At 40.3% G+C, this 24717-nt stretch overlaps 2 protein-coding genes and 1 long non-coding RNA gene across 3 annotated transcripts in view; 1 reads left to right on the top strand and 2 right to left on the bottom strand.

Annotated features, from left to right (window-relative positions):
- The window catches only part of LOC135242400 (protein NLRC3-like), a 1894071-nt gene that overhangs the window by 1445495 nt on the left and 423859 nt on the right, over positions 1 to 24717 (bottom strand). The window lies entirely within an intron of this gene.
- The window catches only part of LOC135242451 (uncharacterized), a 641023-nt gene that overhangs the window by 421331 nt on the left and 194975 nt on the right, over positions 1 to 24717 (top strand). The window lies entirely within an intron of this gene.
- Positions 1 to 24717, bottom strand: part of LOC135242405 (NACHT, LRR and PYD domains-containing protein 12-like) — a 237563-nt gene that overhangs the window by 20183 nt on the left and 192663 nt on the right. Inside the window, 3 exon segments of the mRNA XM_064313466.1 lie at positions 4457 to 4630; positions 14241 to 14414; positions 16037 to 16210. Of these exon segments, the coding sequence (XP_064169536.1) occupies positions 4457 to 4630; positions 14241 to 14414; positions 16037 to 16210 (522 nt within the window).

Genomic DNA, 24717 nt, shown 5'->3' with positions numbered 1-24717 from the left:
AATGCAGTGTATACGTTTGGTGAACGGCGGGTAGATATGGTGCAAAAGCAATAATTGAGAAGTAGTAGACAATTATTAGTGAGGGTAGAAGCAGGTTAAAGAAACATGTCCCTAGCTGGGCTTGAACCTACAACCCCATGTTCCCAAGACTGTAACTTTACCCACTAGGCCACAGGTAGATTAGATGTTAAAACTGGAAATGTTTCAGAGTAAAAAGGTATGGGTATTTTGTGTGTGTATGCAAGTTTTTGATTGGGTCGTGAGGGTGAGGATTTGGCTGGTGTCTGTAAAATGTCCAATGGGGAGACATGTTGTTAGTGGGATAGGCGGCAGGAAAAATAAGAATGAGAAGAAGAAGAAGAAAGAGAAGAAGAAGAAGAAGAAGAAGAAGAAGAAGAAGAAGAAGGAGAAAACGCAAAATCCCCTTAGTTTGGGGCTTTATTGTGTGGACATGTGAAGTTGTTTATGAAATCTGTCTGTTGAAATGGGGTGAGAATGTACAGAATTTAATGTTTTAAGGGCTGAGTGTCTGTGGCTGTTGTGGTTATTTCTGTGGGGAACCCTGAAAAGTGCCAAACTCTCTGTGCTGTATAGGTATGGGGCATGCCCCCGCCAAGGCGTAACTTGGCGGGATGGCATACCTGCCATCCCAATAACATGAAGGTTTTATCTAACCAGTCATGATATTATTGGTCAGACCTGCGGTATTGTCCCTGCTAACAGCTGAAGCAGTGTCGCAGCCGTGTGCGAGCTGTGCTACACTTCAGTTCATCTGGCACGATCTCCCAGCAATGCAACTACGGCAGAGCTATTCAACTACAACAGCAAGTGGGCCAAATAGGAAAATCACTGGGGGTTCATGGGCCACACAGAATACTTTGTCAATTAATGGCTACAAATAACTGTAACAGTATAATGTTAATAGATATATTACTACATGGAATAAACTAGTCACGTGCATCCCCTTCACTTTAATGATATCATTATAATCAATTCCAGGCAGCCGCCAGTCCATACAGAAAAGTAGGAAAGCTATGGTTACGGCTGGCAAAGTCAATAAATACTTGTCAGCCCATTGGCGATTTTCACAATCAACTTTACCTCTCTTTGGCTTCGAGAGAGACATTTTGAAGCTTGTTGTTATCTTAGTAAGGCTGTCAAAAGTGCCATGAAATTGAGTTAGGAATATTAGCTTTTGTAATTAGTTAGCGTTCGAATATATTCGAATATCATTTGTCTATAATTCACAAAAAATAAGCTGCTTATTGTCGGGCTGGCCTGCGCGCTATTTTCTACAAGCGGGCAGCAGAATATCGGTGAACTTTCAAACTAGGTTACTACATCTGGAGCCTCATTTATAAAACATATTTTAGATCAACTGTGTGGCGCATACATAGAAAATCACGTCAAAGTAGTGATTTAAAAAATTTCAACATGAATCGATTTGACCGTGGAAACGGTTGTGGCTGTACGTCAGGTCTTCACTTTACTTATGCACGCAAGTTCATTTTATAAATGAGCCCCATTGCAGTTTCTATAGCCTAATGCACAAATGAATAAAGCACTTTCTCGTGGATGTAATTTGCCACAACTCGGCATTTATTAATCACAGTAATAGGGAAATGATTGTTTATAGGAAATCCTGTTTATTTCTTAACACAAAAACTATTCAAACGGCTAATACCTGTAGCCTAAAACAACATAAATTACTTACTCTGTTTAGTTTGTTTAACTTCTTTCATCACCCAATTTTATCAAAATCTTCAGAACAGAAAGAAACATAGCCTGCCATGGGAACATTATTTAGCCTAAATTGTTAGCTGACCAGTAACGTTAGCACAGGAAATGAACTTTGCGTGCATGAACATGATTTACCGCATAAAATTAAAGCCTGTATATTTATGTTAATTACAAAACGTGGGATCCAAACTAATATTCAAATGCTCAAATTTAGGTTCGAACTTAAAAAAATAAAATAAATAAAAAAGATTTTCGAATAGTATTCGAACTTAGAATATTTTTTGACAGCCCTTTAGCTAACGTGAGTTCCGCTGTGGCCCGCCAGCCCAGAATGCAACGTGAGGCTAGACGGAGCGAATGGCAGGTGCGGAGCGGGTGTAATCCTGTTGCAGCAAATCACAGCACATGGGTGCTTTAAAAAGACGTAACCAATACCATATTGGTTCAGATCATACAGTCTATGGTTCAGAGGTCTCAAAGTAGCTCAGAGATATGTACCTTAGTTTTATTTACCGCATCACACACATGCCCGCCTGATTTGCAGGCAGCCATTTGCAGGCCATAGAAAAATTCAAAAGGGCCGTATCCGGCCCGCGGGCCGCTAGTTGAATAGGCCTGAACTACGGCATCAACTGGAATTACACTGCCGTGCCATCTAGTGGCTGTATGAAAAAAACACAACTGATTATTGCTACTTTTATTGCTGGTCGACACTAGATTTTTAAAAGCGTGGTGTCGTTTGAAAATTCCACACATTGCACCTATGTTCTGTGTGTCCTTGCCCTATAATCCATCCATTCATTTTATTCTTGCACACTTTTGCGAATATAACAGGCTAATTATTGCGTTGCATTTAATTATTGTAACGATGATAATAATAATGATAATAAAAGCCTGATGTATTAAGTCTTTTTTCTTTTAAAACCCCTTATAAAAATGTTTGGTAGACCGTGTGGAGTAATATAAACTGCACAAAAAATTTAATAATTGGGGGCATTTGAAAATGATTAGAATACTTTTCTAAGAAATGATGTTATCCTTTAGATCAGTGGTGTCAAACTCGTGCCATGGAGGGCCGTGTGTATGCAGGTTTTCATTCCAACCAATTAATGCTGCCTTAATTGAGTCCAATTACTCATTCAGCCATATGCGTTTAACTGCATTGAAGCACAGAATAAGAAAATTTTTATTTAGACAATGCGGGTCACCATAGACGTTGGGTCACCATTGTGCACAAACCTGTATCCCTAATTCAGCAAATAATTTAACTAATTATATAATCAAGATCTGAGGCTGGAATGAAAACCTGCATACACACGGCCCTCCATGGCACGAGTTTGACACCACTGCTTTAGATGATAGGAGCTAGAGCCAGAATACTGATCTCTGAATCAGACTATTCCACACTGCATGCCTACTTACAAAGGTATAATATCCAGGCTATGACTTGGGACTGGAACCACATGTCACGGTACGGGGGTTAGGACCCAGGCGGAGACTGGGAAAAAACACGAAACTCAAAAATGTAAATACAAATCAAGACTTTACTAACAAAACAAAACATAACAAACAAAAGGCCACGAGTGGCAAATCCAAAAGAAAAAAAAAAAACCAGGAAACACGTAAAGGAACTCAAAACAAGCAAAACTAGAAACTCAAACTCAAAAGCACAGCAGACACAGGGAACAGAAACAGTACGGGTAGAACACAGACAGGGCAGAACACAGGCAGAACACAAGAACACAAGAACACAAGCAGGTAGATACATATAAGTTGGAAACAAACACAGGGAACCAGCACCCGAGTCAAGGGGACAAAGAACTTAAATAGACAGGGGTAACAAGACACAGGTGAACTTAAAGAACAATCAAACCAGAGGGAAGGGAAAACGAGAGGCAGGTGGGGACAATGATTAAATAACGAGACAATAATAAAATAATTGAAAGCAATAATACAATTAACCAACAGGGGAATGAGCAGGACACAAAACAGAAGTGCCGCCATCTGGTGGCCCAACAGGGAAAAACAGACAGAAACACAGAACCATGACACTATAGAAGAGTGACTAAACTAAAAGATGTAACACTGCATCTAAACAGCAGCTCACATGTTGTTCAGATGGACACCCTCCCACCAAGATGTACACACATACCCTGCCGGTGAGTTAATGCCTGGTTTTACCAGCAGAATAAAATACCATTTTATTCACAATCCTTTCAGAAACACCACAATCCTGCAGCACACACAGGTGTGTGATGATGGAGTAAAACTCACCTTCATCAAAAGGTCAGGGTGTGAAAGAGAGTGGGGTAAATGTATGGATGTCATTAGAGTTCATAGCAGGTAGTGAATAATGGAGATGGATGAAGACTGCAATGTGTGAAAGGCCTGAAACATTTTACTATGCAGGTGGTCAATCTTTTACCATGTCAATCAGACATTCAGCATCAAGTCATCACCTGTGACCTGATACTACAGACTCCACTGAAACCTTACATTCTGCTCAGGAACCACAAACCTGGCAATCCTCATAAGATTTTATCCTGCTTTCATTTGCTTGTTGTGATAGAGGAGTAAGGTATATATGGGCAAATAAAGAATGCTGGTGGACAGAGGAGTAAACAGAGAGAGAAAGAGCTTTTTAATATTTCACTGAATAGAACCATAATCACAAATTCTATTTATTTAAGATCACACAGTACATAGCACTACTTACCCCAGTCTCTGTAGTTTACAGGTTGGACTCATCAGTCCATCACAGAGCAGCTCCACTCCTGAATCTCCCAGGTTATTGTAGCTGAGGTCCAGATCTCTCAGGGGTGAGTTTGATGACTGGAGAGCTGAGGCCACAATATTACAGCACTTCTGTGTGAGTTTACAGTTGTTCAGTCTGCAAAGAAGAGTTCATATATTATAGTATTGTTATATCTCATAAAAAACACGTTTTCAACGTACAAAAATGCCAAGTTACTCAAAAGTTTTGATATCAAAATGACGCCAAGTTACCGTACTAAAAACAATATAGGCTATCTTGCCTCACCAAAATTAAATAAGATGTATTCCAAAGCAATGCTACCCAATATTTCCTCAGTTCTTTCAAGTCACTTGGCCCTGTGTGTATAAGCATGCACAACATGGACAGGCCAAACATATGTGTGGATGGCTCTCTCACAGTCAAGATTGATTGAATAGGCGTGTATATGTCCAATTTGTATTGGTATGTATGTATTTCGCTGCCCAGCCTTTCTGTTGCGTGAATGATAGTATGTGTCTTGGTATAAGTGTGTGTTCGTAAATGTGAATGTAACATGCTGCGAGGGAAATTTCCCCATGGGGATAAAGAAGTTCTCTATGTATGTATGTACAATATGCATTTGTCATGCAGTATTTATTCTACGTAGCAAATGTACATGTACTCAAATTCAGTTCAGAAGCAAGTATAAAAATGTTTTCTGGAGAAATATGCTTCCTGTAGTTACTCAGCAGCAGTTTTGTACATGAATTTCAATGTGTTCCATGAGGCAATTCGAAATATTTGATTCTTTGATCTTACACAAAGTTTGCATGACATTGTAAAATGGTAAGATTACAAAACACAGGGCCAAGTGACTTGAAAGAACTGAGGAAATATTGGGTAGAATTGCTTTGGAATACATCTTATTTAATTTTGGTGAGGCAAGATAGCCTATATTGTTTGTAGTACCGTAACTTGGCGTCATTTTGATATCAATACTTTTGAGTAACTTGGCATTTTTGGTTTTTTATGAGATATCATTTCTTTTTGCAAAGCGTTTTATTATGAGAGTGAGAAATGCGAAGTGACCCTGTAAGAAACGGTTGTGGATTATGGCTGTCCTTGTGTGAATTTGTACAGTCTGATGAGCGTATACTGTTTAGCAGTTTCGGTTTGCTATATATGTAAAACAGTGGCTGTGACAAAGGGTGCGGTGGCGTAAGTGTAAACGCAACAGAAACGCAAGTGAAATATGGCCAGTGTATGTACTCTCGGATTTGACGGCCATCCAACGAGCCTTGATTGACAAAAGAATCAGCAAGCCCGTAGAATTAGAGCTCCCTAGGTCGCAACTTGTGTACCCTTCTGTCCTGCTCCGTTGTCTGTTATTTCGTGGAGATGCACTTTTAGTGTTTGTAAGGTTTATAAGGCATTTTGATAGGCTTATCTGCAGGTGGGAATCCTATTCGCTGTTTTGCTAAGCTAGAACCGGAAAACTTGACAGTGGAGAATAGGAGCAGACGCATATGTCCCAGCAGGCTTTGCATGTGAGAAAATAACAACAGTGTGAGAGAAGTTATGATGAAATGATGAAATTGCATAGTTGAAACAATATGTTTTTAGCAGAATGGGCATGTAGGTGAGCTTGACATGATCCCAGACTACAGTGCAAAATAAATGAAGTGACCATGAGCGAGCTTAGTTTCCTTATCGAATGGTATATATAACAGTCGATATGAAATACAAGCCATTAAAGTGGAGGGTTAAGTAACGTGAAATGTATTGCACTGATGTGTTTTTCTCATGTTCAGTAGTAGTTATAATTATGAGTGAGTCATGATTTGAAATGTAATGTTTTAATGGGGAGTTGCAGAACGCACATATGTAGTAATAGTTTGTATGTGGCTAGATAGAGAACAGGGCGAGGTGATATGAATGTAGAAACGTGGCGTTTGCTGATAAGAAGGTTTTGTACGGTAGCCAAGTGAAGAAATATAGTTAGTAGAAATGGCACAATGGTGAACTGGTGTAACTTTTTAATAAAAGGAATACATCTGCCATCATAAAATACATATGGGTGGCCGTGAGTGAGTTTTGGTAAAGCAAATATAAGCGTAAGAAAACGTTAGTGTAAAAGAGGAAATTATCTGCCTGAGGGCGAGGCAGGATTCAATCCTTCAACCGGAGGTTTACCAGTCTGTGACTTTGTTAGTGCAGCACCATGCCATAGCTATGCAATGCGTGAAATATCATTAGCAAACCTGCTCGTGGTTGTAAAGAAGAACACAGGCCAGTAAGCACAGAAGAGCTCCCGTTGAATCCATATGGCTTAGCAATATTGTAGCCGATTAATAACTGAACGTGCAGACGGTACGTCATAATGCAGTGTATACGTTCGGTGAACGGCGGGTAGATATGGTGCAAAAGAAATAATTGATAAGTAGGAGACAATTATTAGTGAGGGTAGAAGCAGGTTAAAGAAACGTGTTCCTAGCTGGGCTTGAATCTAGAACCCCGTGTTCCCAAGACTATAACCTTGCCCACTAGGCCACAGCAGACTAGCTGTTTAAACAGGAAATATTTCAGAATAAAAATGTATGGGTATTTTGCGTATGTATGCGAGTTTTTGATTGGGTCGTGTAGGTGAAGATTTGGCTGGTGTCAGTAAAATGTCCAATGGGGAGACATGTTGTTAGTGGGATTGGCGGCAGGAATAATAATAATAATAAGAAGAAGAAGAAGAATGAGAAGAAGAAGGAGAAAACGCAAAATCCCCTTACATTGGGGCTGTATTGTGTGGACATGTGAAGTTGTTTATGAATTCTGTATGTTGAAATGGGGTGAGTATGTACAGAATTTAATGTTTTTAAGGGCTGAGTGTCTGTGGCTGTTGTGGTTATTTCTGTGGGGAACCCTGAAAAGTGCTAAACTCTCGGTGCTGTATAGGTATGGGGCATGCCCCCGCCAAGGCGTAGCTTGGCAGGGTGGCATACCTTCCATCCCAATTTGTTAAGAGTCAATAAAGTTGAGAAAAAAAAAAAAAAAAAAAAAACCTTGCTGTAATACAAGTAAGTGAGATTCTTGAGCTGCAGGTCAACGATGTACTGAAAACTGAGCTCAGATCAGGCGCCGCTCATTTCTGGAGCATGGTCCCAGCCTCATATTATCCACATTTAAAGCTCTGTGTGCAGAAGGTAATGAGCTTTTTTGTGAGCGCTTAGTCATGTGAGGCAACATTTTCTATAATGAGCATTGCCAAAAGAAAAGATAGAAGTAGGCTTACAGATGTGCATCTTGATTGTTTGACTAGGATTGCAACCACTAACTACAAGTTTTGCATGGAGAAAAAATGTTTTTAAAAACGTGGTGTCTTTTGAAAATTCCACACATCGCACCTGTTTTCTGCGTGTCCTTGCCCTACAATCCATCTATTCATTTTATTCTCGCATGCGTTTGCAAATATAATTCACTAATTATTGCGTTGCATTTAATTATTATTGTAATGATGATAATAATAATGATAAATTAAAGCCGCAAGCGGCGTTGGGAGGGGTCCAAGCATTGGCACCATCGCGCCCCCTATGGAGCGATTTTAAAATGGCTTTTTCCTCATGATCATATGCCTTCACCCAACATATCTACTGAATATCATGATGATTGTATAAAATATTGATGACCTATGGCCAATTTTGTGCTAAGAGATGCTGTCGGATGACTTAGTTGTGTCACCATGGATGTGTCCTGGCTGCTTCCCGTAAAGGCCATTACTATGTCGTAACACTTAGATGGCATGTCGTAACACTTAGATGGCCCAGCGTGTATGTACAGCTGCAGCGCTTCCATGCCGCAACTAAAAAAAGCGTCACACTAGTGTTGTCACGATACCAAAATTTTGACTTTGATACCGATACCAGGTTTAGTGTCACGATACTCAATACTGAAGCGATACTGATTCAATACTCGGTACCTAACGATACTGAAATTACCTTAATAGATCAGAAACGTAATGTCCACAAGGGTTGACCTCATTTTCAAATTTACAGTTTATTAAAAACCTGGTTTATTAACAACCTTTAAGTTGAAGCCTGTTCAACATATCAATAAGCATAGGCCTATAGTGTTACAACACTAACCCATAGAAAACTATATTAAATATATGTCAAAAATTAAACAATTGTAAAGTAAATTATCTTTAAACAGGTCTTTCACTTTTAAATAGATCTAAAAACAGCATATTTTAATAACAATACAGCATCTTCCTATAATAAAATATTTACAAATTAGAACACCTATTGCTACTGAAGTCAACTGAGTGGAAGCTTGCGCTGTATCAGCGAAGTGAATGCACAAGCGCAGGTCACCTCACTTGGCAACCTTAGTTGCTACTGCCATCTAGCGAAGACTCTGACAAATTACACTTTTCATCCTCTCAATCAGTAACGCGGGAGACAAATTTCCCTGGCTTTTACATTTGACTCAAAACTACCGAACGTCGGAATATTCTAATACAGAACCGTTTCTTTTTTTTTTTTTTAAGTACCGAGAAAGTGCTGAAGTTTTGGTATACCGTGCAACACTACGTCAGACACATATTCCAATCCATTGCTCAGCTTAGCAGAGAATGCAAATTTCAGAGCACCACAGAGACAGATAGAATAATAACACATAAATACACATTTCAAATAATAAACTGAGAAAAAACGAAACAAAAGACGAAATATTAACTCACGACCTGCGTGCTGCGCGCAGAGTAGCCTACCGTATTATTTATTTAGACATTGGCAGATAAGAAAAATTTCGGTTACGCTGACCTATAAAACGCCATTCCAAAAGCAAAATCAGACATGTTATACATCGTTAGAAAGCTTATACTCTCACCTACTGAATAAATGAACTGTCAACCAAACCAAATTGTACTAAAAAGGGTGACAACGCCGTAAGCAACAGGTGTGGTATTACGCACAGCTATTTTAAAAGGTAGCCTACCCAGGGATCACAAATGCACGTATATTGCACAAATGGATTGTCCAAGACAATATATGGCCGCTCAGCCTCAAAAGGGACATCTCTACGCGTAAAAACAATGGTAAGATTGTATATTTATTCAATGTTTAGTCCCAGATATCGACTGTAGAATGACATGGTATAATTTTTTAAAAAGTTAATCTTAGCTTATTTCTTTATTCAGTGAGCAGCGTTTTCACTGCTGTATTGGCATATTTTAGGGCTAATGTCGGGTTTATCTTGTTGCTACGGAATACTGCATTGCATTACATTACAGGCTTTTGGCAGACGCTCTTATCCAGAGCGACATACAAGAAAGTGTATAACCATAACCAGGAACAAGTGTGTCGAAAACCCTAGAGGGCAGTAGCCTACCGTTCCAAGTGCAGGGAACAAGCGCATAGTTCAACTTGGACCCTGTAGGTTAAACTGATTAACACTAACACAAACAAGAACAGCAACAACGCAGTCTATGCAAAAATACAAGCAATAGTTAAGACGAGTTAAGTCACCTACGAAACAATGACCTAGTTACAACCCTAAGCTTACAGTCAATTTATAGATTAAATTGAGAATACGATTTACAGCATAAATTGCGTCTTTTGTTTATATTCAATATTAGAAATTGCAGCGAGAAACTGCAGCTGTAGACACAAGATAGTTTGTTATGTTATGGTAGCAACGGAACGAAGCGAACTGTGTGTGACCGTCATTGTTTTATTATACCAGTGTGTTTTCGCGCGATTGCACAGAAACTCAAAACCTACCAATAAAATGGTTTAGCTATTTCCCACCATAATGACAGATTTAAAGACTGAACGAACTCACCCGATACTGTCTTCAAATGGATCCATGCCAAAGAAAAATAATTATTCATCCTCTCAAAAAGCTTTTACTAACAAACCTTTAATAGCCTAGCATGCGCTCTGGCTGGCACTGTCTTCCATTGCTTCCCCGACGTTCAGACCCTCCCCTCACTGATAAAAACTAGACCCTACGGTGTCGGATTACTTGCGTCGCCATGGATGTCGCTTGCCGTAAAGAAGTTTACTAGATGTCGTAACACCTAGATTTGGAGCTCCAGCTCTTCCGCGCCCCAAATAATAAAAAAGTCCAAATGGCGGGCAAACAATATGGTGGACATAGGTGCTCCCAATGGCAAAGTTGTAGAGCACATTCCGATGCATCGGTTGATGAAGTTTTGTGTTGATCTGACTTACGGTGTGGGAGTTATGACCTTTTAAACATGACCCTTTGTTATAGCGCCACCATCTGGCCGACATAGGTGATTTTTAGTGCCTGAGTAGTGGGGGGCCATAGGAACCCACCTACCAAATTTGTTTGGTCTACAACTTATGGTTGCTGAGCCTCAGACATTTTAGCGGAGAAAGCGTCCACGCCCCAACGAAAAAGTTAAAATGGCAGGCAAACAATATGGCGGATATAGGTGGTGCCAATGGCAAAGTTGTAGAGCACGTTCAGATGCATAGGTCAATGACAATTTTGTGTTGATCTAACTTATGGTGTGCGAGCTATGGCCTTTTACGCAAAACCCTTTGTTGTAGCGCCACCATCTGGCTGACATAGGTGATTTTTAGTGCCTGAGTAGTGGGGGGCCATAGGAAGCCACTTGCCAAATTTGGTTGCTCTAGGACTTATGGTTGCTGAGCCTCAGACACTTTTAGCAGAGAAAAATAATAATAATAATAATAATAATAATTATAATAATCCTAACAAATACAATAGGGTTCCACCAGCTTCGCTGCTTGGACCCCTAATAATAATAATCCTAACAGATACAATAGGGTTCCACCAGCTTCGCTGCTTGGACCCCTAATAATCCTAACAAATACAATAGGGTTCCACCAGCTTCGCTGCTTGGACCCCTAATAATAATAATCCTAACAAATACAATAGGGTTCCACCAGCTTCGCTGCTTGGACCCCTAATAATCCTAACAGATACAATAGGGTTCCACCAGCTTCGCTGCTTGGACCCCTAAATAAGCCTGATGTATTAAGTCATTTTTTTTCTTTTGAAACCCCCTATCAACATGTTAGGTAGACCTTGTGGAGTAATATAAACTTCACAAAAAATTTAATAAGTGGGGGCATTTGAAAGTTATAAGAATACTTATCTAAGAAATGGTACACGCTCATCAGTCTGATGAGCGTGTACCGTTTGGCAGTTTTGGTTTGCTATTTATGTAAAACAGTGGCTGTGACAAACGGTGTGGTGGCGTAAGTGTAAACGCATCAGAAACGCAGGTGAAATATGGCCCGTGTATGTACTCACGGATTTGACGGCCATCCAACGAGCCTTGATTGACAAAAGAATCAGCAAGCCCGTAAAATTAGAGCTCCCTAGGTCGCAACTTGTGTACCCTGCTGTCCTGCTCCTTTGTCTGTTATTTCGTGGAGATGCACTTTTAGTGTTTGTAAGGTTTATAAGGCATTTTGATAGGCTTATCTGCAGGTGGGAATCCTCTTCGCTGTTTTGCTAAGCTAGAACCGGAAAACTTGATAGTGGAGAATAGGAGCAGACGCATATGTCCCAGCAGGCTTTGCGTATGAGAAAATAACAACAGTGTGAGAGAAATTAGGATGAAATGATGAAATTGCGTCGTTGAAACAATATGTTTTTAGCAGAATGGGCATGTAGGTGAGATTGACATGATCACAGACTATAGTGCAAAGTAAATGAAGTGACCATGAGCGAGCTTAGTTTGCATATCGAATGGTATATATAACAGTCGATATGAAATACGAGCCGTTAAAATGGAGGGTTCAGTAACGTGAAATGTATTGCACTGATGTGTTTTTCTCATGTTCAGTAGTAGTTATAATTATGAGTGAGTCATGATTTGAAATGTAGTGTTTTAATGGGGAGTTGCAGAATGTACATATGTAGTAATAGTTTGTATGTGGCTAGATAGAGAACAGGGCGAGGTGACATGAATGTAGAAACGTGGCGTTTGCCGATAAGGAGGTTTTGTACGGTAGCCAAGTGAAGAAATATAGTTAGTAGAAATGGCAGAGTGGTGAACTGGTGTAACTTTTTAATAAAAGGAATACATTTGCCGTCATGAAATGCATATGGGTGGCCGTGAGTGAGTTTTGGTAAAGCAAATATAAGCGTAAGAAAACGTTAGTGTAAAAGAGGAAATGATCTGCCTGAGGGTGAGGCAGGATTCAATCCTTCAACCGGAGGTTTACCAGTCTGTGACTTTGTTAGTGCAGCACCATGCCATAGCTATGCAATGCGTGAAATATCATTAGCAAACCTGCCCGTGGTTTTAAAGAAGAACACAGGCCAGTAAGCACAGAAGAGCTCCCGTTGAATCCATATGGCTTAGCAATATTGTAGCCGATTAATAACTGAACGTGCAGACGGTACGTCATAATGCAGTGTATACGTTCGGTGAACGGCAGGTAGATATGGTGCAAAAGCAATAATTGATAAGTAGGAGACAATTATTAGTGAGGGTAGAAGCAGGTTAAAGAAACGTGTTCCTAGCTGGGCTTGAACCTAGAACCCCGTGTTCCCAAGACTATAACCTTGCCCACTAGGCCACAGCAGACTAGCTGTTTAAACAGGAAATGTTTCAGAATAAAAAGGTATGGGTATTTTGCGTGTGTATGCAAGTTTTTGATTGGGTCGTGTAGGTGAAGATTTGGCTGGTGTCGGTAAAATGTCCAATGGGGAGACATGTTGTTAGTGGGATTGGCGGCAGGAAAAATAAGAAGAATAAGAAGAAGAAGAATGAGAAGAAGAAGAAGAAGGAGAAAACGCAAAATCCCCTTACTTTGGGGCTGTATTGTGTGGACATGTGAAGTTGTTTATGAATTCTGTCTGTTGAAATGGGGTGAGAATGTGCAGAATTTAATGTTTTTAAGGGCTGAGTGTCTGTGGCTGTTGTGGTTATTTCTGTGCGGAACCCTGAAAAGTGCCAAACTCTCGGTGCTGTATAGGTATGGGGCATGCCCCCGCCAAGGCGTAACTTGGTGGGATGGCATACCTGCCATCCCAATAAACTGCACAAAAAATTAAATAAGTGGGGGCATTTGAGAGTTATAATATCCAGCCTATGACTTGGTACTGGAACCACAGAAGAGTGACTAAACTAAACAATGTAACACTGCATCTAAACAGCAGCTCACATGTTGTTCAGATGGACACTCCCCCACCAAGATGTACACACATACCGTGCCGGTGAGTTAATGCCCGGTTTTACCAGCAGAATAAAATACCATTTTATTCACAATCCTTTCAGAAACACCACAATCCTGCAGCAAACATGGGTGTGTGGTGAAGGAGTAAAATTCATCTTCATCAAAAGGTCAGTATGTGAAAGAGAGTGGAATAAATGTATGTATTTCATTAGAGTTCATAGCAGGTAGTGAATAATGCAGATGGATGAAGACAGCAATGTGTGAAAAGCCTGAAACATTTTACTATGCAGGTGGTCAATCTTTTACCATGTCAATCATGCATCCAGTCATCACCTGTGACCTGATATTACAGACTCCACTGAAACCTTACATTCTGCTCAGGAACCACAAACCTGGCAATCCTCATAAGGTTTTATCCTGCTTTCATATGCTTGTTGTGATAGAGGACTAATGTATTTATGGGCAAAGAAAGAATGCTGGTGGACAGAGGAGTAAACAGAGAGAGAAAGAGCTTTTTAATATTTCACTGAATAGAACCATAATCACAAATTCTATTTAGTTAAGATCACACAATACACCGCACTACTCACCTCAGTCTCTGCAGTTTACAGTTTGGACTCATCAGTCCAGCACAGAGCAGCTCCACTCCTGAATCTCCCAGGTTATTGTAGCTGAGGTCCAGATCTCTCAGGGGTGAATTTAATGACTGGAGAGCTGAGGCCACAATATTACAGCACTTCTGTGTGAGTTTACAGTTGTTCAGTCTGCAAAGAAGAGTTCGTATATTATAGTATTATTATATTAGATATACTTGACGCATGTATCTAATATGGGAAATGTGCCAATGACAGTGTTCAGCGATGAAGAGTGAAATTGAGGATTTTAAGGTTGATGATGCTCTAAGGAAGATGTCCGTGCTACACTCTCCAACGGCAGTGTTTTGCACCTGAAAATTAAACATCCTGCTGGACTGACAGTTCTACAGATGTAAGTCTGACCCAAATGTCCCATTTTCTTATACTGAAGATCTCTGAACAGCGCCAGAGGGACAGGGCTGAGTTTCAGCACCTCCACTCCGTACTCAGACCTGGACAGCGCCAGAGGGACAGGGCTGAGTTTCAGCACCTCCACTCGGCACTCAGACTTGGACAGCGCCAGAGGGACAGGGCTGAGTTTCAGGCATATGGGAGGAAATAAGAAATGAATTTGAAAGGAGATTTCAAGATGTTGTGGGGTATAGCTTTTCACTTTCATTGAGAACCCTTTTAATGTGCCATTGTTAAGCCTTACACCTGCTCTGAAAACCCTTTGTCCAGACCTTGCTATAATACAAGTGAGATTCTTGAGCTGCAGGTCAAAGATGTACTGAAAACTGAGCTCAGATCAGGCGTTGCTCATTTCTGGAGCATGGTCCCAGCCTCAGATTATCCACATTTAAAGCTCTGTGTGCAGAAGGTAATGAGCTTTTTTGTGAGCACTTACTCATGTGAGGCAACATTTTCTATAATGAGCATTGTCAAAAGAAAACATAGTAGGCGCACAGATGTGCATCTTGATTGTTTGACTAGGATTGCTACCACTAACTACAAGTTTTGCATGGAGAAAGTCAAGGGACAGCTAAAACACATGTGAGCCTCAACATATTGATACAAATGTAACAGAGAAAAATACGTTTTTCATCTCTATTAGTAGGCCAATATATACATTTTTGTGAACTTTTTTTATTTCATGTTGATAATGCTTATGTATAATTGCATATGTACATACATACATAACATGAGTTCCACTCCCAGCCTTACACACTCACACACAAGTATTATATCTTTTAATAATGCAATGTAATTATGAATTGAGAATATAAAGAGATGCAAGGATGGAAAGCATGGTTATTAGAATACTTATCTAAGAAATACTCCTGTAAATGATGTTATCCTTTAGATGATAGGAGCTACAGCCAGAACATTGATCTCTGAGTCAGGCTATTCCACACAGCATGCCTGCTTACAGTGGTATAATATCTAGACTATGACTTGGTACTGGAACCACAGAAGAGTGACTAAATTAAATGATGTAACACTGCATCTAAACAGCAGCTCAAATGTTGTTCAGATGGACACTCTCCCACCAAGATGTACACACATACCCTGCCGGTGAGTTAATGCCTGGTTTTACCAGCAGAATAAAATACCATTTTATTCACAATCCTTTCAGAAAGACCACAATCCTGCAGCACACACAGGTGTGTGATGAAGGAGTAAAACTCATCTTCATCAAAAGTTCAGTGTGTGAAAGAGAGTGGAGTAAATGCTTTTTATAATTTCACTGAATAGAACCATAATCACAAACTCTATTTAGTTAAGATCACACAGTACACAACACTACTCACCCCAGTCTCTGTAGTTTACAGTTTGGACTCCTCAATCTAGAACAGAGCAGCTCCACTCCTAAATCTCCCAGGTTATTGTAGCTGAGGTCCAGATCTCTCAGGGGTGAGTTTGATGACTGGAGAGCTGAGGCCACAATATTACAGCACTTCTTTGTGAGTTCACAGCTGTTCAGTCTACAAAGAAGAGTTCATACATTCAAGTAAAGAAGAATTATTGGCACTCTTCATTAAAATGAGCATAAATGATTATATAAAAGAAACATTTAAACATAATGATTTTAATTTTCTGCTCCAACATTTGTGGAAACTGCTTACTTTCACTTTATAAAACACAATTCTTATTTTAAAAAAAACTACGAAAATAGTATTTTTCTCAAAAACATAGGATTCAAAATTATTGGCACCCCAAAAGAATATTTAAAATAAAACCAAACAAAGTGGCATCTAATGAAATTCGATTTAAAAAAATTGATCTCAGTCCCCAAGAACCGTTTGCTGCCTTTCACCATTTCCTGTTTCACTGGGGTACAAATATGAGGTTGCACAAATGTAAAATCCTTTTGTCATCCATCACTACGGGCTAAGGGATCAGCTGAGCCCCTGTGCTGAGGCCGTCTCAGGACCCCTTGGTGCTGCACACTGCTAAGGGATCAGCTGAGCCCCTGTGCTGAGGCCGTCTCAGGACCCCCTGGTGCTGCACACTGCTAAGGTATTAGTGGGCAGGGAGTGGGGGAGCCCCGATACTCCCAGGGAGAGCAGGGTAGCAGTGCAGAACTGTATGACAGAGGAACATCTGCACGCTGTGTTTACACATTAAATTATACAAGAATAAGCAGTGAGCAGGCTGTACGGACCCAGCGGCAGTTTATATTGAGATTAAAGCTCAGACAGCAGTGTATTTAAAACTCCTAGGAGTCACTGTCGGACAAGCAACAATTAAGTAAAAATATGTTCATTTTCTGAATCCAGTGCTTCAGTCAATGCCCTTGTTAAACTGTTCAGCACTCTGAATACTGAACACAAGTGGTATTGCGTGCTAAAACCCCTCACTTAATCTACAAATAAAATATATTTTACGTGATTTAATTTAACAAGTATTATTGAAAATGACAATTATGAATTCAATCATTGATAGGTCAGTAACCTGGTGGAATCAACTGACAAACCAAAACAAACTCTATATCAGGTCTACTTATAAGTTACAAAACAAAACAGAAGACATCAAACAAGATGCTAAATTTAGATTACCAGAAAAGAAAGACTGAAGAGCCAGACCTTAACAAAGTACAGACTCATTTATGACAAGGACTGGCCTATCTAAAAGCTGACAGTGTACTTATTAATGAAAGTGACCTAATGTTGTTGAACGTATGGCTAAGAACCATATTATTAACAAAATATTCAGGAATTTAGTCCGTTTCTAACAAGACCAAACATTAATATATTAGGAGGTAATTCAGTTAAGCTATTGAATACCAATAAAAACCATGGAAGTTCATTGGTACTTCTAACATAAACAAAGTTTTCAGTCAACGATTTCAATAAAATGTCACAGATTGCATTTAAACTTAAGATCAAATAGAACCGGATCTTTGTTCATTCTGTAGCCACACTGGGCCTCTGGCCTTGTAAATAGCTTTGTCTTCTGGTTTGTCTCTCCTGAGACAAACTCTGTAGGAGGTGGGACCCATAGATCGCCTGGCTAGATAAGGGTATCAGAGTGGCGTAAAGGATGTTCCTTTAATGTTCGTGGAGGGGAGGGTAGGTAGCAGTCTTAAAGCCAATATTGTATCCAGTTCACTGTTTCTCTCTCTGAGGCCAATAATATAAACACTTGATATCTGACATACTGTAGATAAGTTCATTGCTAATTTTGCCCTCCCGCCCAACCACAGCATCTGGCTTCAGCCAGGTTGTGGTCTGAAAAACAAATCATCACCGCAGACCCATCGTCCCGTCCCACAGATGGACTCTGCCATTTCAGAGCAGCCAGCAGCTCAGTGGTTGCAGTCTCGTCAGAGGCAGTTCATGAAAATTATAGGTATTGTGTAGTAATACTCATTTGAGCACCCTGGGGCAATACAAAAGGACTCTCTATGCATTTATTGTTTTGTTTCTTTCCTCCTGATTCGTCGCTGAGCTCACTGAAAGTCAGCCATCTAGCAGTAAAAATTGAGCAGACGAGACTAATGCCAATGACGTCACAAACTACCTTGTTCCAAGATGGCAGCACCCTCATGCAAAAAAGGGAATTTTAGCTTTTTTCCTGGCAAATACGGATCCATTTCAGATTTGAATGCAGGGCCATATCTTATTTAAAGTAAAAAGCAAACAAATCAGAGCCACATATAATATAATATAATAATATAACAGTTAATATAATAAAAACAGTTCATGTAATAACTTGGTCCTCTTTCATGTAATAACTGCCGGTTAACCTGCCTGGTCCTCGCCAGTCTGGCTTTCGATCTGGGCACTCAACAGGGACTGCCCTCCTCACGCCTCTCCTCTGTCCTGATCCTCCTAGAACTGTCTGCAGCAATCGACATGGTCAACCAAAACTACTCCTCTCCACCTTGGCTGAGATGGGCAGTTCTGGGACTGCCCCAGGTCATACCAGGTCACCTGGATGAGGTCTGCCTCTGCTCCTCATCCCTTTGCTACAGGAGTGCCACAGGGATCTGTACTGGAGCCTCTGCTGTTTTCCATTCACACCAAATCTCTTGGTTCAGTTATTAATTCACACGGCTTCTCTTATCACTGTTATGCTGATGACACATAAATCTTCTTCTCTGTCCCTCCCTCGACTATACTGGTCAATGAGAGACAACAAGACTGAGCTTCTGTTCATCCCCTACGAGACATCCCTACTACAGTAGCTCTCAATCACTAACTACGGCGTTACAGTGACTGCCTTTCACTCTGCAACAAGCCTGGGGGTGGTCCTGGATGACCAGGTGGACGTCAAGGAGCGCATCAAGGCAAAATCTCGGTCCTGCAGATTCCTCCTGTACAACATCAGGAGGATTCGACCATACCTGACAACGCACTACACCCAGCTACATGTCCAGAGTATGGTGACCTCCCGTCTTGACTCCTGCAACTCCTTCCTTGCAAGCCAGCCGGCTTGTGCTATACAGCCACTACAGATGATTCAGAATGTGGCTGCCCTACTGAGGTCATTCCACTGGCTACCAGTCATCACCAGGATTAGGTTCTTAACACACCTACACAAAAGGACAGCGCCTGCCTACCTACAGGAAATGATTCAATCCTACAAGCCAGCTCGACCACGCCACTCTTCTACAGCAGGGCGACTTGCACTATCTGCCATCCGGGTGAATGATTCTCACAAAGCTTCTCCACCCTAGCTCCCTAGTGGTGGAACAAACTCCCTGTTTCTCTACAAACCACTCAGTCATTGCCCGTCTTCTGCCGTAGTCTGAAGACGCATCTCTTCAGTCTGTACCAGGACTAACTAACTATCACTACTCTGCAGGGTACTCCCAACTAGAATCATTTATCACTTGTACCCATCTACTTTATTCCTGTAGCACTTTCATGTTACACATGCACCTCCAATCAGCACTCATATTACATTTGTATCATTATCTTGATGTTGTAGCTCGTTATCTTGCCTCCTAGTTTGACGTAACATTACTTTCTGACCTAGCCTATGCTTACTGCGTGGACTGAACTTACTGTGTTCATGGCTATGAATAACTGTTACATAATGAGTATTGTACCTTCTACTTTGACGTAACATTACACTCTGACCTAGCCTATGCTTACTGCGTGAACTGAACTTACTGTGTTCATGGCTATGAATTACTGTTAAATAATGAGTATTGTACCTTCTAGTTTAACGTAACATTACTTTCTGACCTAGCCTATGCTTACTGCATGAACTGAACTTACTGTGTTCATGGCTATGAATAACTGTTACATAATGAGTATTGTACCTTCTACTTTGAAGTAACATTACACTCTGACCTAGCCTATGCTCACTGTGTGAACTGGACTTACTGTGTTCATGGCTATGAATAACTGTTACATAATGAGTATCGTACCTTCTAGTTTGACGTAACATTACTTTCTGACCTAGCCTATGCTTACTGCATGAACTGGACTTACTGTGTTCATGGCTATGAATAACTGTTACATAATGAGTATTGTACCTTATCGGACCTGTGCTTTGTAGTTGTTCCAATGACCTTCGATATGCACTAATTGTATATTGCTTTGGATAAAAGTGACAGACAAATAAATGTAATGTAAATGTAATGGCTAATGCAATAAAATATTTAATGGCTAACGTAATAAGTTTTGACGGTAAATGTAATAACTTTTAACAGTTTTTTGATGAATAATGTAATACTTTAACAGTTAATGTAATAACATTTAAAAATTCCAGTCTTCCATTATACCAAGTGTAAGAATCGGAAGGCTCATAAAGATATAGAAACATGAACTACACTACAACTATACTAGAAACACTACAACATGAACCCTAATAGACACACGAACATCAGACCAGGGATAAATGCTTTTTGAATTTAAAATACTGTTATCATTTTATTGAAAATATAAGGAGTGCTAGATGGTTGGGCTTTGCGCTTTTGGAGTTATTCCATTGACCGTCCGGGAAAGCATGCCATGAATATATGAAAACGATTTAAGTAATATAAAGGTTTTAAAAGGAGTGAAATGGGCTACTACTGTCTGTCAGAGCCAGACTTGGTGAAATTGGATGCTCCTGTGGAGGTCATTACCAGATGTCATTCCTCAAAGGTGGATCTCTCCACTCTCTGTATCAGAGAACTGGGGTTATGTCAGTAACCTGAAGTATTCAGGTAACACCCTAACTGGGTTACTCACTGGGCATATTGTAACTTTCACTTTCAGGATCATTGATCATGATTTGCAAAAATCAAGCATATATTATTAAATAAAATAATACAGGTCTTGGTCATGCCTAGGGATATTTATACAGTCTCACTACTAGGGCTGTGCCATATTGTATCGTCCATGATATACCGTACAATTCCTCCCCACGATAAGAATTTGTCATCCCGCGATATTGACGATATAGTTGATGACGCGTTTGGGCATCTGACCATCTCACACGTAGAATGAGAACAAGCATGGCGGAAGGCGGAGCTCCAACCCTAGACGAGGAGGAAGAATTCATCCCAAAAAAAGGAGCTTCCTCCGTAATATGGAAGTGGTTCAGATACAAAAGATCATATGTGAATCAAACATCTGTGATTTGTAAAGTGTGTCAAAAACCCATATCAACAAAGGGTGGAAACACATCAAATTTGTTCCACCACCTCAAGCAAAAGAACCGATCAGAATATGAGGAAAGCCAGAAGTTGAGCGAGGAGAAAGCAGAAACAAGTAACGTTAAGCAAACTCCTTTAATTCAGAAGGGTATGATGGAACTGACGGAGGCGGTGGCATTTTCTTAGCCAAAGACAATCATGTTGACAAGGAGGGATTCAGGCTAATGATCCAGAAAACGGATCGTAGATACAACCAAGGAAATATTTTTCAAAAACTGCTCTGCCAGTTGTGTGAGAGGGGTGTTGCGGTAGGTTCAAACAACGCTGTCTACAGTGGAGTTTTATGCCTCAACCACAGACATGTGGAGTAGCCGAGTGATGGAGCCATACATTAGCCTCACGGTCCACTACATAACCAGCGACTGGAGTTTGAACAGCTCTTGCCTCGAGACAAGTTTTTTCCCAAATGACCACACGGGTGAGAACATTGCGAGTGCTTCAAAGCAGTTTCTTCAAGCATGGAATCTAGACGAGGAGAACAGGTGTGCCTGACAACGGACAGTGGAGCTAACGTGGTGACAGCAACCGCCCTGAACATGTGGACAAGACTGTCATGTTTTGGCCACTGTCTACATATTGCTATTGGTAAGCTTACTCTCTCCATGTCTTTCTCTCTTAATGTCAGTGTATTCATGCATGCACGTTGAGCATGCATGAGCTTAATCTTTAATGATCTGCAGAGACAACTTCCTTTGTTGCCCACAGTCATATAACTATACTTTTTGAAAAGTAATACATCAAAAAAAGATATTAAAACATACAGACACATGGCACAGACATAAGAGGTAATTATATATGTAGGTATTGTGTGTATTTAAGATCATGATTAAATTAATATTTAACTGAACTCTCATTCGTTGTTTTTTTTGCAGAAAGAAGCATGAGGGATGCCAGGATTGACAAAGCTGTGGGAGTTTGCAAAAAGGTCATCAGTGCATTCTCGTACAGCTGGAAAAGGCAGTGGGCACTCAAATATGCTCAAGAGGAAATTGGCCTCCCTCAGCATAAACTGGTGACGGAATCTCCAACACGATGGGGATCAAGGCAAAAGATGATTCAGCGACTGTTGAACAAGAAAAGGCCCTCCACAAGTCTTAGCTGCTGATAGGTCAACGAGGCATCTGGTGCCTACATGGCAGGACATTGATGTCCTTGATTCTGTGAGTAAGGCACTAGGGCCTCTCCTTGATTTCACAGATGCTCTCTCTGCTGAAAATTATGTCACTGTGTCATGTTTGAAGCCTGTTCTTCAACTACTCAACAGTGAGCTGCTACAGGGGAAAGATGAAGACACAGATCTCACCAAGACAATTAAAAGTTCAATACTGAACTATCTGAACACCAAGTACAAGGACCCAGAGATTGAGAAACTGATCAACATGGCAACAATGCTGATCCACACTTCGCACTCAGCACATGAGTCAAGAAGAGATCCTGGTCATCAAAGCCAGAGTAGTCAGAGAGGTAGAATCCTTTCTGTCATGCCAAGTGACACTGCTGCCTCTGAAAAATCACCTGGATCTAAAGGACAAGCCCAAAGTGCATCTAAGAGGCAGAGGAAGAGTCTTGGAAGCTTTTTCAAGAAACCAGCTACTGATCTGACCAGCCTTTCTAACACAGAAAGATCAGTGGTTTGGCAAAAAGTACTTGTGTATCCCTGCCACAAGTACAGCCTCAGAGAGGCTATTCAGTGCTGGGGGAAATACAGTAACATGCCAAACGTCTGCTCTGAAACCAGCCACTGTTAAAATGCTAGTCTTCTTAACCAAAAATCTTAATCTGTGATGTCCTGTTCTCTTTTTGATAGCTACCTCTTCCTGAATCACATGCTTTAGTAGTATGTGTGTATACCTTGCATACCTAATTTGTGGCATGTTCCAGCCACAACGTCATTCTGACACAAGTTATTTTATTTACAATTTCAGAGTATATCAGTGTTTACATTTTCATTGAACTTCTTTTTTATTTGTTAATTTGTTGTTAATTTATCAGGTTGTTTTTGCACTGTTTTGTAGTTTTGTAACCTAACTGAAGACAGATTGGAATTGTTACTTTTTGATTTGCTGTTTGCACTATTTTTACGACTATTTGTGCCATGACACTACAACAGAGGTTGTATAAGTGTTTACGTTTTCATTTTTGTATGTAGTATATGATTAAAGTCGGAATCTGAATACTTTTACAGAAGAACATATTTTTACAACCAAAAAACCATTTCCATTTGTTTTTCCTGGGGTTAGATTATGAATCCTCCAAGTATTGGTGTTTGCATTTTCACTGAAATTTTAATTTGTGAATAAAATTCATATTCTATTTTTAGCCTACTTAATTGGTATAGTTTAGTATTTGATGATGGTCAGGATTAAGTTTAACTTTTTTGGATCAATGTTTTGTTTGCACAGCTCTCAAGACTGTATGCTGATGTGACTTGTGGCCAAAAGATAGTGTTGAATGGTAATATTTTCATATATCATTTATATTGTTACCGCAAAAATACCATGAAATATTGTGATATAGTTTTAAGTCTATATCGTCCACCCCTACTCACTACCCAGAAAAGCCTTAATTTGATTGATCCCTGGGATAATGAGTTTTTCTTCGTGCAATACGAATCCACTCCATTCTGTCTAATTTGCCAGAAGACTAGTGCCAATTGTAAACGGTCTAACTTTGAATGCCACTTTAGTTCTTTTCACGCCAAGTACAACATGTTGTACTCGCAGGTAGTAACCTGACGACTAATAAAATGAAACAGTTGACACAGACTCTGACTGAGCAGCAAAAAATGATGGTGAGATCAGTCTCGGTTGCCGAGAAATCGACCGGGCCACTACGAGATCGCATGGATTTTTAGCTAGGCATAAAAAGGCTTTCACGGACGCTGAAATTGTTAAACAATGCTTTTTGACCTCAGCTGAGATAATGTACCGTAACTTCACCAATAAAACGCAATAATAAAGCAAATACATGCACTGCAGCTTTCAGATTCGACATCAGTGAGGAGGATCGAGTTTATTGGGAAAAACATGAAGCATGTATCTAATATGGGAAATGTGCCAATGACAGTGTTCAGCGATGAAGAGTGAAACTGAGTATTTAAGGTTGACGATGCTCTCCCAAGATGTCCCTGCTACACTCTCCAACTGCAGTATTTGCACCTGAAAATTTAACATCCTGCTGGACTGAACTCTGGACAGTTCTACAGATGTAATTCTGACCCAAATGTCCCCTTTCCTATACTGTAAGTTCTCTTAATTGGGGCAAAGGGCTCATCTACCTTTGATCTTTTCTCTTGGCTTAACCCTCCCATCCCATACCAGACATGCAGCTGCCATA

This window comes from Anguilla rostrata, chromosome 16 (assembly GCF_018555375.3).
Source record: "Anguilla rostrata isolate EN2019 chromosome 16, ASM1855537v3, whole genome shotgun sequence".
In the NCBI taxonomy this organism is placed as follows: Eukaryota; Metazoa; Chordata; class Actinopteri; order Anguilliformes; family Anguillidae; genus Anguilla; species Anguilla rostrata.
The sequence above is the reverse complement of the archived record's forward strand: the minus strand, read 5'-3'. Positions and strand labels throughout refer to the sequence as shown.